The 15834-nt window shown below is 24.7% G+C and overlaps 3 protein-coding genes and 1 pseudogene across 3 annotated transcripts; all 4 read left to right on the forward strand.

The window, feature by feature from the left end:
• The first annotated feature begins 931 nt into the window (after positions 1-931).
• On the forward strand, positions 932-4786 carry LOC112552342 (uncharacterized). Its single transcript, XM_089075023.1, has 9 exons — positions 932-1162; positions 1565-1694; positions 2628-2745; positions 2852-3116; positions 3206-3322; positions 3928-4018; positions 4191-4336; positions 4498-4630; positions 4733-4786. The coding sequence occupies exons 1-9, from the start codon at positions 1029-1031 to the stop codon at positions 4784-4786; spliced, it is 1188 nt and encodes a 395-aa protein (XP_088931149.1). The 5' UTR covers positions 932-1028.
• A 637-nt stretch (positions 4787-5423) lies between these two features.
• Positions 5424-8179, forward strand: LOC105426780 (uncharacterized). Its single transcript, XM_089085214.1, has 7 exons — positions 5424-5625; positions 5990-6109; positions 6255-6372; positions 7247-7511; positions 7593-7709; positions 7772-7862; positions 8030-8179. The coding sequence occupies exons 1-7, from the start codon at positions 5482-5484 to the stop codon at positions 8177-8179; spliced, it is 1005 nt and encodes a 334-aa protein (XP_088941340.1). The 5' UTR covers positions 5424-5481.
• Positions 8180-9288: 1109 nt separating this feature from the next.
• LOC112552579 (uncharacterized) lies at positions 9289-12000 on the forward strand. The gene is made up of 9 exons (XM_025218166.2): positions 9289-9432; positions 10107-10226; positions 10370-10487; positions 10592-10856; positions 10949-11065; positions 11142-11250; positions 11382-11527; positions 11676-11808; positions 11879-12000. The coding sequence occupies exons 1-9, from the start codon at positions 9289-9291 to the stop codon at positions 11930-11932; spliced, it is 1206 nt and encodes a 401-aa protein (XP_025073951.2). The 3' UTR covers positions 11933-12000.
• A 738-nt stretch (positions 12001-12738) lies between these two features.
• LOC148938216 (uncharacterized) lies at positions 12739-14552 on the forward strand (annotated as a pseudogene).
• The last annotated feature ends 1282 nt before the right edge of the window (positions 14553-15834 follow it).

A 15834-nucleotide genomic window follows, 5' to 3' on the forward strand; every position in this document is an offset into this window, starting at 1 on the left:
CAGTTTTGCTGAAATATTTAAGAATTTGACTAGGTACAGATTTGAAAATCACTTTATTAAACTATCAAAATACAGACCGTTCAAATTGGTTGATAAAATATTAAAAATATTTACAGTATTTATCATGCTTAAGTATTATATTCTATAATTTTTTAGTGACCCAAGAAAATTATATTCAAATTCTAGCTAAATTTTGGATTTAAATGTTTTATATGGTATAGAAATGATAATATTAAAAAAAAATTGATGAAAATGTAAGACAAAATTTTTATAATTAATTTCTTATTTAAAAAAAACGATACTAATAAATATATTCTTTAATTTATAATATTTTCGATGTTTTACATATATTTCCGATACTTCAAATGATCTTAAGCTGAAGAAAGTGTTCATTAAAATAATCTTAGTATGTTTGTTTTGCATATTAAGATTAGTCTTGACAATGATATTAAAGTAATTATTTAAAAGTATAATACGTTAATCAAACATAAGCTAAACTAATAAATAAATAAAAATATAGGCACTTAGGAAATAGAAAAGAGAAAATTTTTAACGTAAAATGATGTGATATTTACCAACAATATATATTGGTAACCGTTACACCGCTGACACTTCAAGTTAAACAATTGGCACTATTCTGAAGAATCAAACGTAACTTAAGAGAGCGTGCACTAGAATGAAGGATATAAAACATATTGTGCTGGAAAGGGCTGAGCCGCATCTGCGCAATTGAAGTGTCCCTTTACATAATTCTTTATGGGAAATAAACATCTGTTATATTAATGACAGAGTCGAATCGATTATTTAACCCTTTATACACCCTTTTCAGAATAAAGGTGTAAATTGTCAAGTGTTTCAATCTCACGGTAATATTTTGTCATATGTTGCATTGCATTTATATCAAATTAGGCAACTTGCGTTAAAATTTAAATCGAAAAAACGAAGCTGTACAATATAATATCACCAAACAAAGAAAAGAGAATAACCAATCTCTTTTCTATCATTTACTTTTTATTGTTCACGAAGAAATGATCTGTATTGATTCTTTGCATGTGAGTCTTAATCGGTTTTTATTGCTCATATTCGGTTTATGGCCTTATCAGCAATCTGTACTTGTTCGGCTTCAATTAATTATACTTTTTAGTATTCTGACAACTTTTATTGTATTGTATTTCAGGTATACTAATATTTTTTATAATGATTTTATTGTAATTAGTAAATAATAAAATAAAATAGTAAATTGTTATGACAACTATTTATATCATATTTAGACATATTAAAAATTATAGTATGTTTGTAATACTGTTGTAAATGTCCTCTATTTACAGCAATTTATTTTGTAATCAAAATTACCAAAGATATAATATCATACAATATTATAATTAAAAGTGCAAACTATAAATAATTTTTAGTTTCTAATTATATAAAATTTCTATTTTTCTATAAACTATTCATATGTATATTAAATTATTGAATTAAAAAAATAATCGATAATTTATGATTACTCACATTAGATAATATTCACATTAGATAAAATAATTTCAAAATTCGTCGTATAAAATTATCTTTTACAGTTTACAATATTTGTGACTTTAAAATGTACTCCGGATTTACTCATCAATGTTCTTTCTTCTGCATTTTATACCATTTTTTTTATAATTAAATACATTTCATTTAGTATTAATACTGAAATTGTAAGTAAAATAATTTTTATAAATATATAATAATTATACCTACACACACACACACACACACACACACACACACACACACATACACACACATACACACACACACACACACACACACACACACACAACTATTTATATACATACATTATAAATGAACATCTATTTGTAATGCACATCTCCAAATATATTGCCGCGCGCTTAGCAACTGTGAGTGTATAATAATGCTGAACTGTCCCTTTGTGCGAGTATTCGTCCATTTGCGGATCTGTAAATTAATAACTCTTTAATTATAAAAGTTACAAAATAATATAAAATGTTTCTATTTAATATAACTCGCTCTGTTTGTTCACGAGAGATGATACGGTTATTATCGGACATCTTGTATATAGGAGACACCTAATAATTATTGATGGCCATAAGTAATTGTAGGGGGTCAAACTGAGTTGAAAAATCTATCATTTTGCAATTTTTGCAATTAGTAATAAATTATTAATTATTAAAAATTGTTGAATGAGCGTGTATTCACCAAGCCGACACATGTAAGCTTGCAGCGAGATACGATCAGCATTACGAGTGTTCACAGTGGCTAAGAGCGCGACGAAATATTTAGTTACAAATTGCCGCACGCTTACATTTGCCGTTGGTCCAGATAGATATAAGCTTAATCGGCAATTTTTAATAATTAAGAACTCATTACTAATTGTGAAACTCGCAAAATGATACAAGACTTTTCCACTTAATTTGATCAATTCCATTCAATTTGATCTACATATAAGCGTATTAGGTATCCTATATACATGTATATATATATATATATATATAGGGTGTCTATATGTATATAAAATCAGAATTATCAAAGGAATTTCAACACATGTAAATATAATTTTCTTCAATTTTAATTAAAAAAGAAACGATGAAATCTTGTGAAAACGGCAGGTAAAATATTTGTTGGACCAATTGCAACATATCCGTAACGAGTTAACTGATGAAGGTGAAATCAGTATCATAAGAAAATATGGTAGATATGCTAAACGTTACACAATTGCATTTTTATGTAAGACAATTGCTTTCATTACATGTAATTTGCATATTGTATTTAAAAGTTATTTAACAAATTTGTAATAATTCGTTAGATAAAATAACTTTTAAACATTTTTCAGCTTTTGCCGTGCTTGTGGTATTAGCTTTCTTCATGTTCTCATTTTGGCCACATATTTTTGATGTTTTATTCTTTATAAATAGAACTCAATCAAATCATTTATTCCTGTTTAAGACCGAATATTTTATCGATCAAGAAAGATATTTCTATTTAATAATGTTGCACGCAAATATGGCTTCCATCATAGGGATAGGAGTAGTGATGGCGACAGGAACTTTATTTATATTTTATCAACAGCACGCATGCGGAATGTTTCAAATCGCCAGGTAAAAAAATAAATATTAAAAGAGATATGAAAAATTATATTAATAATTTAGAGAAATTATATAATTATTAGCAAAAGAATAATTTGTAGTTATCGTATTAAACAAGCAATGATATTTAAAACTCTAAGAAACAATAACCTGCAGAATAAATATTTGATTTATAAGAAATTAATTTATGCCGTGGATATGCATTGCAAAGCTATGAGGTATTTATGTAATAGTAATTATATATAATGATCTCAATTATGCGATATTTAAGATTAAAATGATTTTTTGATCAAACATTAAAAAGTATAATCAATGTAAAAAATAAATAACTAAAAAAATAATTTTTTAATAAATAATTGGTAAGAGTTTAAAAAAAAATTTAAAAAGATTTATGTTTATATATACATAAATTAAAAAAAATTTTTTTTAAACTCTTACCAATTATAATATATATATCTTTATAATTTATATATCTTTAAATTTTTTCATAATTATTATATTATAAATATTATACTATATTGTTTTTTTAAAATACTATTAATATTTTTTTAAATAACTTTTCAACGTTGTGTGTGTGTGTGTGTGTGTGTGTGTGTGTGTGTGTGTGTGTGTGTGCGCGCGCGCGCGCGTGTGTGTGTGTAAAATATACTATATTTATTATAATCTATTAATTAATATTAATTAGAGCTGGTAAACTTGACCTAATAAGAATTAAAACTGAATCTATAATTAAAACCGTCACCTTATTTTTATTAATCGATAATACATGTAGAGTACACAGAGAGGATATATGACATAATGTTTTTCGTCTTTTCTCTTAAAGATTCTCTGAATTGATCATATCTAGATTTAAAGTAATGTTTTGCTTTTTGATAATATTTGCTGTGCTTTGTGGAAGTATAAATACTTTTTGGGCAAGTATTTCTATTATTCAATATATGTATATATAAATAATAATAACAAAATTAATTTAGTCGAACAAATTTTTTTACTCTAATTATTTTGTTTTAACATTTTATTGACATTTATCTTTACATCATATTGATATTAATTTTTACTAATATTTCATATGCGTTTGTATTTTAGATTTTTCAGACAATGTCCTCCGAATATGAAATTGCGGAACTTTTGTTTCACTTTATGATTATAATCATTGAAATTGTATACATATTGACTGCTAATTATCTTGCACAAGAAATTATAGATCATAATAATAATATATATGTCACCGTGTAAGAAAAATATTTAAATAACTCATTAATACATATTTGGAATATTTGGAATATTGCAATAATAAATACAATCGATATAATTAAGAAAAATGTGTACTTGGCAAAAATTATTCTGAAATTCTTTTATTTCTTTACAATCCTGAATTTGTTATTGCACATAGGTATAACATTCAATGGTATATAACTCCATTGCAAATACAAAAGATGGTCTTATTTCTTTTGCAAAGAAGAACCAAAGAGTTCAATTTAAATATTGCTGGTTTATTTGTGGGATCATTAGAAGGTGCTGCTACAGTAAGAAATATATATATATATATATATATATATATTAAAACATGGATTAAATATAATATACTTTAAACAAATAAAATAAGAAAGATCAAATTTCTATTGCAGATGTTCAGTGCCATATTATCATATTTTACCGTCCTTTATTCTACGCAACGTTGATAAATGTTAATAAAATAAATCAATTAAAGAAATTCGATATATTGTAAAATAACATGTAAAAAATTAATTTTATATAAATGATATTACCTATTATCTTAAAGAAAAGTGGAATTAATAAATAAAATGGATAAAATATCGATGGATTAGAATGTAAAAATTGAATAGATATAAAAGCATATAAAATAATAATAATATGCGTGATAACAAACAAAAATGTATTTTTTAATATATTTAATATATTAATAAATTATTAATTAATATATCAATAAAATTTATTATTTTTCTAAGAAATTAAAATATAACTTATAAACACACACTATAAAACAAATGAATACGATTAAATGTAATACTGAAAATCGATACACACGCTTATGCAGCTCTTTAATCCAAGAAATGTATTTGCAAGCATTTTTCTATAAGAAATGAACATCTATCTTCAATTCACAACATTTCATTGATTACACTTAATCGCCGATCAATTTTCAGGAAAAGCAGTTAAATTATGAGTAAACCGATATCAGGATGATGTTTTGTTATTATATATCATTATATATTACATTACATTAGAAAATTTATGTTAAAAAATAAAACTATAGAAAAAATGAAATTATAGAAAGTTTAATCGATTATTCAACAAAGATGGTAGGAAATAAACCGATTGTTCCTGTCATATACAGCTTGATGCTTGCTAAAAAATGATCTGTGTTGATTCTTTACACATTAGTCTCAATCGAACACTGTTAATCGTTATTGGTCTATGGCCTTATCAACAATCTAAACTTGCTCGAATTCAATTAATTGTATTTTATGGTATTTTAACAACGATCATTCTATTTCAAGTATGTTGATATTTCTATTATATAATTATGTAAATATATCTTAGAATATTCTTACTTGCTGCAAATTTCTCTGTAAATAAACATGACAATCATATATTTAGTATTGCTAATATAATTATATCTACAAATTTATAAAAAACAAAAAAAAAATCATCTATTTCTGATTAATTAAAATTTTTAAAATTTCTGATTAATTAAAATTTTTAATTAAAATATAGTATACTTTATTATTTAATATTTTATATTAGATGATTAATAAAAAGAAATCAATTTATACATAATAGAATGTTTTTCTCATACAAAAAATAATTTAATAAAATTAATAATTTTAATAAAATTTATTATATAAAATTATTTTCTGCAGTTTACAACATTTATAACTTCAAAATGTACCTTGGATCTTCTTATTAATGTTCTTGCTTCTGTATTATTTTACATTATGTTTATAATTAAATATGGTTCATTTAGTATAAATATTGAAGTCGTAAGTAAAATATATGTATTGTATTCAAATATGCATAGAGATAGATATTTTTGGAAACGGATTTTTGTATATTAATGAATATGATTATGATATATGAATATGATCTTAATCAAGAAGAATAACATAGAATATTATAAAAATATAGGTAAAAGATTTGTTGGAACAACTACAGCATATGTGTAATGAATTATCTGATGAAAATGAAATCAATATCATAAAAAAATACGGTAGTAACGCAAAACGCTACACAGCTACATTATTAAGTAAGAAACACAACTGTTTTTAATATTTCTTATAGAAAAATTAAAGTTTGATTTAAGAGGATGCTAAGATGATGAGAAACACTGACAGAAATGCATATATGCACATTCGCCATACCGGGTACGATGTACTCAGTACGATTTTTCACATTGTTGTAACTTTTTACAATAAAATTTCTTTAAACTGTTATAATTACTTGAAAATAAAATATTTTAGGTTTGATTTTTATTTATCTGTTTTTATCTTATCTATGTGTGAAGTATCGATTTTATATCTGAGCTAAAAAATATGCCTTCAGTTCGGACATGTAGTGTGGCAAAATTACGGGGTCCCACCCCGCCCACATCAGTGTGGCGAGAAAGCTAAAAATAGATGTGACGAGCTAAGGTTAAATACACACACCACAGACACAAACATTTTTGTACGCATAAGCACAAATTTTTATATAAATTTTTTTAATATTATATTAGATGTTTAATTTTAAAAATTCAATATTGTTTTTTCATATAAGTTGCTTCTTTAAAAATATCAATATTATAGGTACAGGCTATAGAAATTTGTATAAAGCAAAAGTTGACAGCTTTAGATATCATATAAAAATAGCAAATAATAAAAAAAATCTAATTTAAAAAAAAATGTTTTTGCCCTTGGCATAAATGCTCTAAACATAATACATATATTTTAATTCTGGAAAAGAGTTTCCGAATCCATCAAGGCAATATGAGCGGAAAGCTTTTATGAAAATTATAAATCACATTTGATCGGTAAAATAAATCACTATAGCATCCTCTTAAAATCACATAACAAAATTCTTAATCAAACAATTTCTTTTATATTTAATCTAACGAAAATGATTTTAAAACAATTTTCACACAGTACTAAGCATGAGCTTAACATCTGTTTTCACTTTGTACCCATTCTGGCCGTTTATGTTTGATATTTTGTTCCCCATAAATGAGACACGACCACATCTAGGATTGCTGCTTGTAACCGAATACTTTATCGATCAAGAAAAATACTATTATTTAATTTTGATACATATAAATGCAGCAACTTTCATAGGAATAATTACAATGTTAGCGACAGGAACAATACTTATAGTTTATCAACAGCATGCATGTGGAATGTTCCGAATTGCCAGGTAAAAAATACAAAAAAGACAGAACATTTAAATTAAAAAATTAAAGATGCTATATAAATATAGCACGAAAATCACTTGCAGTTATCGTATCGAACAAGCAATGGCAATCGATACTCTCTATAAGAACAATTTAATAAAAGAAACTCTAATTTATAAAGGATTAATTTGCGCCGTTGATATGCATCGTAAGGCTATGAAGTTAGTATTGAATTGATAATTTGTATAGAGTATGTATATAGCAAATTTTTCTTCGGTTAAAGATTTTCCGATTCATCAGTATCCGGATTTAAAGTAATGTTCTTCCTCATGATAGTGGCTGGCGTGATTTCCACAGCCATTAATTTTTTTCGGGTAAGTCCTATTATTTACTTGTAAATACACTCTTAATTTAATAAAAAGATAAATTGCTATTATCTTATTTTTATGGATAATTTTAATTAGTCAATTCTGTTTTGATATCAATACTTAATTTCTATCAAATTAGTTAGTGCACTCTAGTTAAATTTAGTGGATTTTAGATTTTTCAGATAGTTACATTTGGATATAATATTGAGAAGCTTCTGTTCCCTGTGATATTTTCAATTACCAATGCTTTATACATGTTTATTGGCAGTTATTTTGGACAAAAAATTATGGATCACAATAATGATGTACTTGTCACTGTGTAGGGCAAATATATAATAATAATAATAATAATAATAATAATAATAATAATACAATTATTCTTTCAACTATTGTAATAAAGATTAATATAGTTCAAACAGCAAAACAATAACATAATAAAAATTATTTATAAATTTTCTCACTTTTTTTCATCAATTGATTTGATCATTACATAGATACAACGTTCGGTGGTATACAGCTCCCCTACATATACAAAAAATGATATTATTCCTTTTGCAAAGAGGTAGCAAAGTTTTTAATTTAAATATTGCTGGATTGTTTGTGGGATCGTTTGAAGGTGCTGCTACAGTAAGTAATTTTAGTTAAGTACATTTTAGCTAACATATTAAATGTATTTTAAATAGATAAAATAGAAAAGCACATATTTCAGTTGGTGAGTGCAACGCTATCATACTTCACTGTCCTTCATTCTACGCAAAGTAGATGAATTAATAACATAGTAAACCAATAGTAGCAAAACGGAATCTATTAGGTATAAATAATATTAGTTAATTAATTAATAATACAGAGAAAGATCTAACAAGTGATAATAAATAACTTCACAAGGAATGCTCAGCATTGCAGACGTTGAGAAGACAATAGTATCTAGTAATATTAGAATACAAATTTCTTTTACAGCAATAAATATTAATAATATAATATAAAATAATGCATTTATAAAAAATTAATGCTAATGTTAATGTACGAAGCTGAATACTCGTTACATTTCTAAAATGTTACTTATTCATGCACTACAAAACAAATGAGACACGACAAACTGAGGAAACCAGCAAATGCGCTTGCGCAACACATTGTCAGGAAATATATTTACTAATATTTTTTTCTATGGGAAACAAACATCTGTCCTCAATTCATAACAATTTCATTGATCGCATAATCGTCAGCTTACTTTGAAAAAAAACCTAATTCTAAAATTAAGAATAATTTGAATAGTTTGATTCCTTAGTGATATTTCTTTAATATCTTGCGTTGTATTAAATTGAACAATTTATGTTAAAAAATAGCAGAATAATATTACAAAAAATTTAACCGATTATTCAAAAATGGTAAGAAGCAAACCGCTTCTGTCAAACGTATGTTAGTCACTCGAGACATGATCTCTACCGATTCCCTACAAATCAATCTCAATCGGATTCTATTACTCACAATTGGTTTATGGCCTTATCAACAATCTAAACTTGTTCGTGTACAATTAATTCTATTTCTCGGTATTTTGTCAACATCTATTCTATTTCAGGTACGTTGATGATGTTCAGGTATATTTGTTAATGTACGATTATACAAACAACTTAGGATAATTTCGTACGTAACAAATTTTTGCTTCATAAATCAATGCTTCGCTATAATTATATATTTAAAATAATTATCCGTATAATTATAATTATGTTATCAAAATCGTAACTAGAAAATAGAAAATTCTCAATTCTATTTCATTGAATCTGTATATGTAAAATCGTAAATTATATTATTATATAAATACTAAGACTACAAATATTAATCTTAATTTACAATAATTACAATATTTCTTTCGTCATAAATAAAATAATATAATTTCAATATAACCTACTATGTAATATACTAAATTGATAAGCTCCTCATGTAATAACAAACTGAATTTTCATTACATTATATAAAATTTTAAAGATTTCTATTTCATTTATGTTCTATATATATATATATATATATATATATATATATATAAAACATATATACATATAAAACGTAATAATTATATATAAAATAATGATAAAAGTTTTACCTGTTATCATTGTTCAAAAATGTAGTTGCATTATCGTTAAAGTTAATAAAGTTAATAAGAAAATATAATATCGAAATCAATACTGAAAAAAGATAACTGTAACAATAACGATGATATAAATATGTGTACTACTATAAATTTATTTTCTATAGTTTACAATATTTCTGACTTCAAAATATACTATGGACCTCCTTATTAGTGTTCTTTCTTCTACATTATATTATACCTTTCTTATAATAAACTATGGTGCATTTAGCATGAATGTTGAAATCGTAAGTAAAACAAATGTATTATATTTGAATATACATAAACATAGTATATTTTCTGAACGGGTCATTTGTATACAATATAAACATTATTATCTTGTCCAATTTAATTAAGGAAAGCAGTATACATAGCATTGTAAAAATAATAGGTAAAATACTTACTGGAACAACAGCAACATATTTATAATGAATTATCTGATCACAATGAAATAGATATTATAAAAAAATATGGTAGCTACGCTAAACGCTACACAATTGCATTGATATGTAAGACAACTGTTTTAGCATATGTTACATAAAACTTAAAAATCTATCTGAAATATTTAATACGCATCTTGATTAAACATATTGATTTAAAAATTTTTGTGTAGCACTTGCCCTATTTGTAACATCTATTTTATTTTTCTACCAATTTTGGCCGCTTATATTCGATATTTTGTTCCCCATAAATGAGACTCGATCTCATTTATCATTATTTTTTATAACCGAATACTTCGTCGATCAAGAGAAATACTACTATTTAATTTTGATACATATAAATGCAGCCAGTTTCATAGGAATAATTGCAATGGTAGCAACAGGAACAATGATCAATGTTTATCAACAACTTGCGTGTGGAATGTTTCGAATTGCTAGGTAAGAGAACAAATATAAAAAAAATATTTAAATAGGAGATTTAGACATACTATTTAATTATGGTATTTAATTATGGTACAAATCACGTACAGTTATCGTATCAAACGAGCAATGGCAATCGACATGGTGTATGAGAATAACTTAAAGAAGAAAATATTGGTCCATAAGGGATTAATCTGTGGCGTTGATATGCATCGTAAAGCTATGAAGTTGGTACTTAATAATAAGTTATTTATTTAAAATAATTATGAAATGAATAAAAAATATCTTTTCCTTTCGTTAAAGATTTTCTGATTTATCAGTATCCAAATTTAAAGGAATGTTCTTCCTTATGATAGTAGCCGGAATGATGTGTACAGCCGGAATGATGTGTACAGCTATTAATTATTTTCGGGTAAGTTATATTGTAAACTTATTTGTAAATATATCTGCTAACTAACGATAAGACAAATTATTTATAATTGATATATTTATAATTTGTATCAAGATTGTTAATGTATTATATCTAAATTTAGTAGATTTTAGATTTTTCAGATAGTTTCATTTGGATTTGACACTGAAAAGTTTCTGTCATCTATAGTATTTGCACAGACATATGTTTTGTATCTGTGTATTGGATGTCATATTGGGCAACAAATTATAGATCACAATAAACTTGTATTTGAGACTGTGTAAGGGAGATATGCGTAATACCTATATAAACAAATATGATTTATAAACTGTTGCACAATAGGAATCATATGGCATGAGAAACAAGGAAACATGTCACAAAATTATAAATTCTCATATCTCTTAGATAATTAATTTGTTTTCATGTAGGTACAATGTTCAGTGGTACATAGCTCCCCTACAAATACAAAAGATGATATTGTTTCTTTTGCAAAGAGGTAGCAAGACCTTCACTTTGAATATTGCTGGATTATTTATTGACTCACTTGAAGGTGCTGCTACAGTAAGTAGCATATATTAACTAATGTTTTAATGTATTTTAAATAAATAAAGCACGGAAACATGTATTACAGCTGATGAAAGCTACACTATCATATTTCACTTTTCTACATTCTACACAAAGATGAACTCAGAATATAATAAACCAATAATTGCAAAATAGAGCCTGTTAAGCACAAGAAGGTGCTGTACAGTAAGTAATAGATATTTTAATTATTAAATATGTTTTGAACAGATAAATAAAAAAAGCATATATTGCAGTTGATGAATGCAACACTATCATATTTTTCTCTTCTTCACTCTGCGCAAAATAGATGATCTAATAATATATCTAATACTAACTATCTAATAGTAACTCAGTAATAGTAAAATAGAATTTACAAGGTACAAACGAGAACATTGGTTAATAATATGGAGCTAATTTCAATGAATAATAAATAAAAAAATGCTTATAGACACCGAGATGAAAAAATAACAATAGAGCTTATAGTAACGTTAAAACACATATTTTCTTTATAACAACATATATTAATAAAGTATATAAAAAAATTTATGAGAACTTAATGCTAATAATGTACAGCTGAGTGCATGTTACGTTATTAAACATCAAAATGTTACTTACTAGCCGATGCACTAAAAAGAAATGAGACACAACAAAATATGGAAATCAGCAAACTTATGTAACCAAGTGTCAGAGAATACATTTACCAATATTATATTTTTCTTTGGGAACATTTATCCTCAATTCGCTATATTTTATTGATCATTTAATCATCGGTTTATTCTGAGGTTAAAATTATCCAACTCCGAGTTTAAAACTATCAAATTGTGAATAATTTAATTCCAGTCATACTTATACATTGCCTTATATTAAATTGGACAATTTGTGTTAAAAGATAGATTAATAATACTATAGAAAATTTAACAATGTTAACAATTGTTAACAATAAAAAATAGTAAGAAACAAACCTATCGCTTCTATCAAACGTATTTTAATACTCGAAGAGACATCTCTAGCGATTCCTTACACATCAATCTCAATCGAACTCTATTATTTACAATTGATTTATGATTTTATCAACAATCTAAATTGGTTCGTGTTCAGTTAATTTTATTTCTTAGTATTTTGTCGACGTCCGTTTTATTTCAGGTATATTGATATTTTTTATTATACAATTATATAAATAGCTTAAAATATTTCCCTTTATATAACAGACTTTTGTTTTACAAATAAGTGCTTTGCAATAATTATACATTTAGCATTATAATCCATTTAATTATATTATTAAATTTATATAAACTAGAGAAGCAAAAATATTCCATTCTAATTTATAAAAACTGTGAAAGTAAAATCATAATAATAAGTTATTATACATATATCACAATTAACAATTTTAATTTATAAGAATTACAATAACTTTATCACCGGATAAAAAAATTAATATTTAATTGATAATTTAATTGATAATTTATAATTATAATACAATTTATTATGCAGAATTGAGTTACTTTTAAAAAATAATTTGTTATTATTATTCATTATCTATTAAAAATAATAATTATTCTTTGAAAGAAGAAATGCATTATCATTATTCATGGAATGCTGAACTAAATTTCTGTTATATTTTTATCAAATTTTGAATATGTAATTTTAAAACCTCATTTGTGTTTGTCCTATTTTTTTAAAACATAATAATTGTATTTATATAAATACAAAAACTAACGATGTTATCTGTTATCGTTTCTTAAAAAATGTTATATTACCATTAAAGTCAATAAAGATTAATAAAGAAGTATAATCGAAATCAATTCATTACTGAAGAAAAATAATTATAACAGTGATATAAGTAATGCGTTATATTTCAATGTTTCTATTATATAAATTCATTTTTTATAGTTTATAATATTTCTGACTTCAAAATATACTTTGGACCTCCTCATTAAAGTTCTTTCTTCTGCATTATATTACACTGTTTTTATAATAATCTATGGTTCATTTAGTATGAACATCGAAGTCGTAAGTAAATCTGTTGTATTCGAGTATGTATAAAGCCATACAATGTAAACTGTAAGGTTATATTGCATCACTATTGTAGTAATGTTGCTGCAATATACACGCAAAATTTGTGCTGTATGGGAAAATACGTAAATATTTTCACTATTGTACAATATAAATACCAATATAAATAAATATTATTTTCTCAAATTTAATCAAGAAAAGCAATCGAGTATATTGTAAAAATAATAGGTAAAGTATTTACTGGAGCATATCTGCAGCATATCTGTGATGATTTATCTGATGAAAATGAAATAGATATTATAAAAAAATATGGTAGCAACGCTAAACGCTATACAATTGCACTGATATGTATGACAATTATTTTTACAATAGTATATCTTACATACAGCTTAAAACTATACTTGAAATATTTAATACGTTTCTTAATCAAATGTACTGATTTTAAAATTTTTGTACAGTATTTTGTGTATTTGGAATATCCATTTTATTGCTGAATCAATTTTGGTCGATTTTGTATGATATCCTATTCCTCATAAATGAGACTCGATTTCATCTATCATTGCTGTTTATAACTGAATACTTTGTCGATCAAGAAAAATACTACTACTTAATTTTAATTCATATAAACGCGGTTACTTTCATAGGAATAATTACAATGTAATTAGCAACAGGCATATTGCTCATAGTTTATGAACAGCATGCATGGAATGTTCCGAATTGTCAGGTAAGAGAACAAATGTAAAAAAAACAAAAAATATCTAAATACAAGAATTAAGTATTCTATTTAATTATGGTATAAAAATCAGTGCAGTTATCGTATCGAACGAGCAATGGCAATTAATATGTTGCATAAAACATAATTAATATGATCAGCTGATTGTGTCGCTGACATCGTAAAGATATGAGATATGAAATCGCTCCTTAATTCACAATTTGTTTATATAAAATAATTACAAAATAAGTATAAAACATCTTTTTTTTCAATTACTTTTTAAAATAACTTTTCCGATTTGTCAATATCCAAATTTAAAGTAATGTTCTTCCTCATGATAGTTGGAGTAACAAATGGAGTAACACTTGTACAACCATTAATTATTTTCGAATAAGTCATATTATGCATATAAATATCCTTATTAACTAGCAACAAAATAAATAATTATTTCACTTACGACTTGTATCAAGATTGCTAGAGTACTATATTTAAATTTAATGGATTTCAAATTTTTCATAGTTTCATTTAATATTGAGAAGTTTCTATTCATCTATGCTATTCGCACATTTTGTATTTATTAACTTTTTTATTGAAAGTTATATAGAACAACAAATGATAAATCATAATAAACTTGTATTTGCGATTTTGTAAACGAGATATTCCTAATACATATTTAAATAAATACAATCCATGAACTATTGCATAATAAGAATTATATGAGAAATAAGGAAACAAATCATAAAATTATATAATTATAAATTCTCATATTCTCTTAGATTAATTAATTTGTTTTCACATAGATACAATGTTCGGTGATATAGAGCTCCTCTACAAATACAAAAAATGATTTTATTTCTTTTGCAAAGAGATAGCAAGGCTTTTATTTTGAATGTCGCTGGATTATTTATTGGATCTTTGGAAGGTGCTGCTTACAGTAAATAATAAATTTTTAGCTTATCAAATGTATTTTAAACAGATAAATTAAGAAAACGTTTGTGTATATTATACTTGATGAATGCAATACCATCATATTTCATTCTTTTTCACTCTATGCAAAATAAATGATCTAATATAGTAATTCAGCAATAGTAAAATAGATTTTATAAGATACAAATAAAATATCATTTAATATTGATTAGTAATATATAGCAAAATTTAACAATTAATAAATAACTTTATAAGAAATGCTTACAGCAGATGCCGAAAAGATAGCAATAAAATCTATAATATTAAAAGACACATATTTTCTTTACATTAAATATTAATAATAAAATGCATAAAAAATACATAAAAAATTT

The sequence above is a fragment of the Pogonomyrmex barbatus genome, unplaced genomic scaffold (assembly GCF_055798465.1).
Source record: "Pogonomyrmex barbatus isolate J1 unplaced genomic scaffold, ASM5579846v1 scaffold1, whole genome shotgun sequence".
Lineage (NCBI taxonomy): Eukaryota > Metazoa > Arthropoda > Insecta > Hymenoptera > Formicidae > Pogonomyrmex > Pogonomyrmex barbatus.

Coding starts and splice junctions, on each gene's coding strand:
- LOC112552342 (XM_089075023.1), top strand. CDS start 1,029: ATGATCTGTATTGATTCTTTGCATGTGAGTCTTAATCGGTTTTTATTG. Junction 1,163..1,564: donor AGTATTCTGACAACTTTTAT/TGTATTGTATTT, acceptor CGTATAAAATTA/TCTTTTACAGTTTACAATAT. Junction 4,019..4,190: donor GAAGTATAAATACTTTTTGG/GCAAGTATTTCT, acceptor TTTGTATTTTAG/ATTTTTCAGACAATGTCCTC.
- LOC105426780 (XM_089085214.1), top strand. CDS start 5,482: ATGATCTGTGTTGATTCTTTACACATTAGTCTCAATCGAACACTGTTA. Junction 5,626..5,989: donor CAACGATCATTCTATTTCAA/GTATGTTGATAT, acceptor TATTTTCTGCAG/TTTACAACATTTATAACTTC. Junction 7,863..8,029: donor CAGCCATTAATTTTTTTCGG/GTAAGTCCTATT, acceptor AGTGGATTTTAG/ATTTTTCAGATAGTTACATT.
- LOC112552579 (XM_025218166.2), top strand. CDS start 9,289: ATGATCTCTACCGATTCCCTACAAATCAATCTCAATCGGATTCTATTA. Junction 10,488..10,591: donor CTACACAATTGCATTGATAT/GTAAGACAACTG, acceptor ATTTTTGTGTAG/CACTTGCCCTATTTGTAACA. Junction 10,857..10,948: donor GGAATGTTTCGAATTGCTAG/GTAAGAGAACAA, acceptor AATCACGTACAG/TTATCGTATCAAACGAGCAA.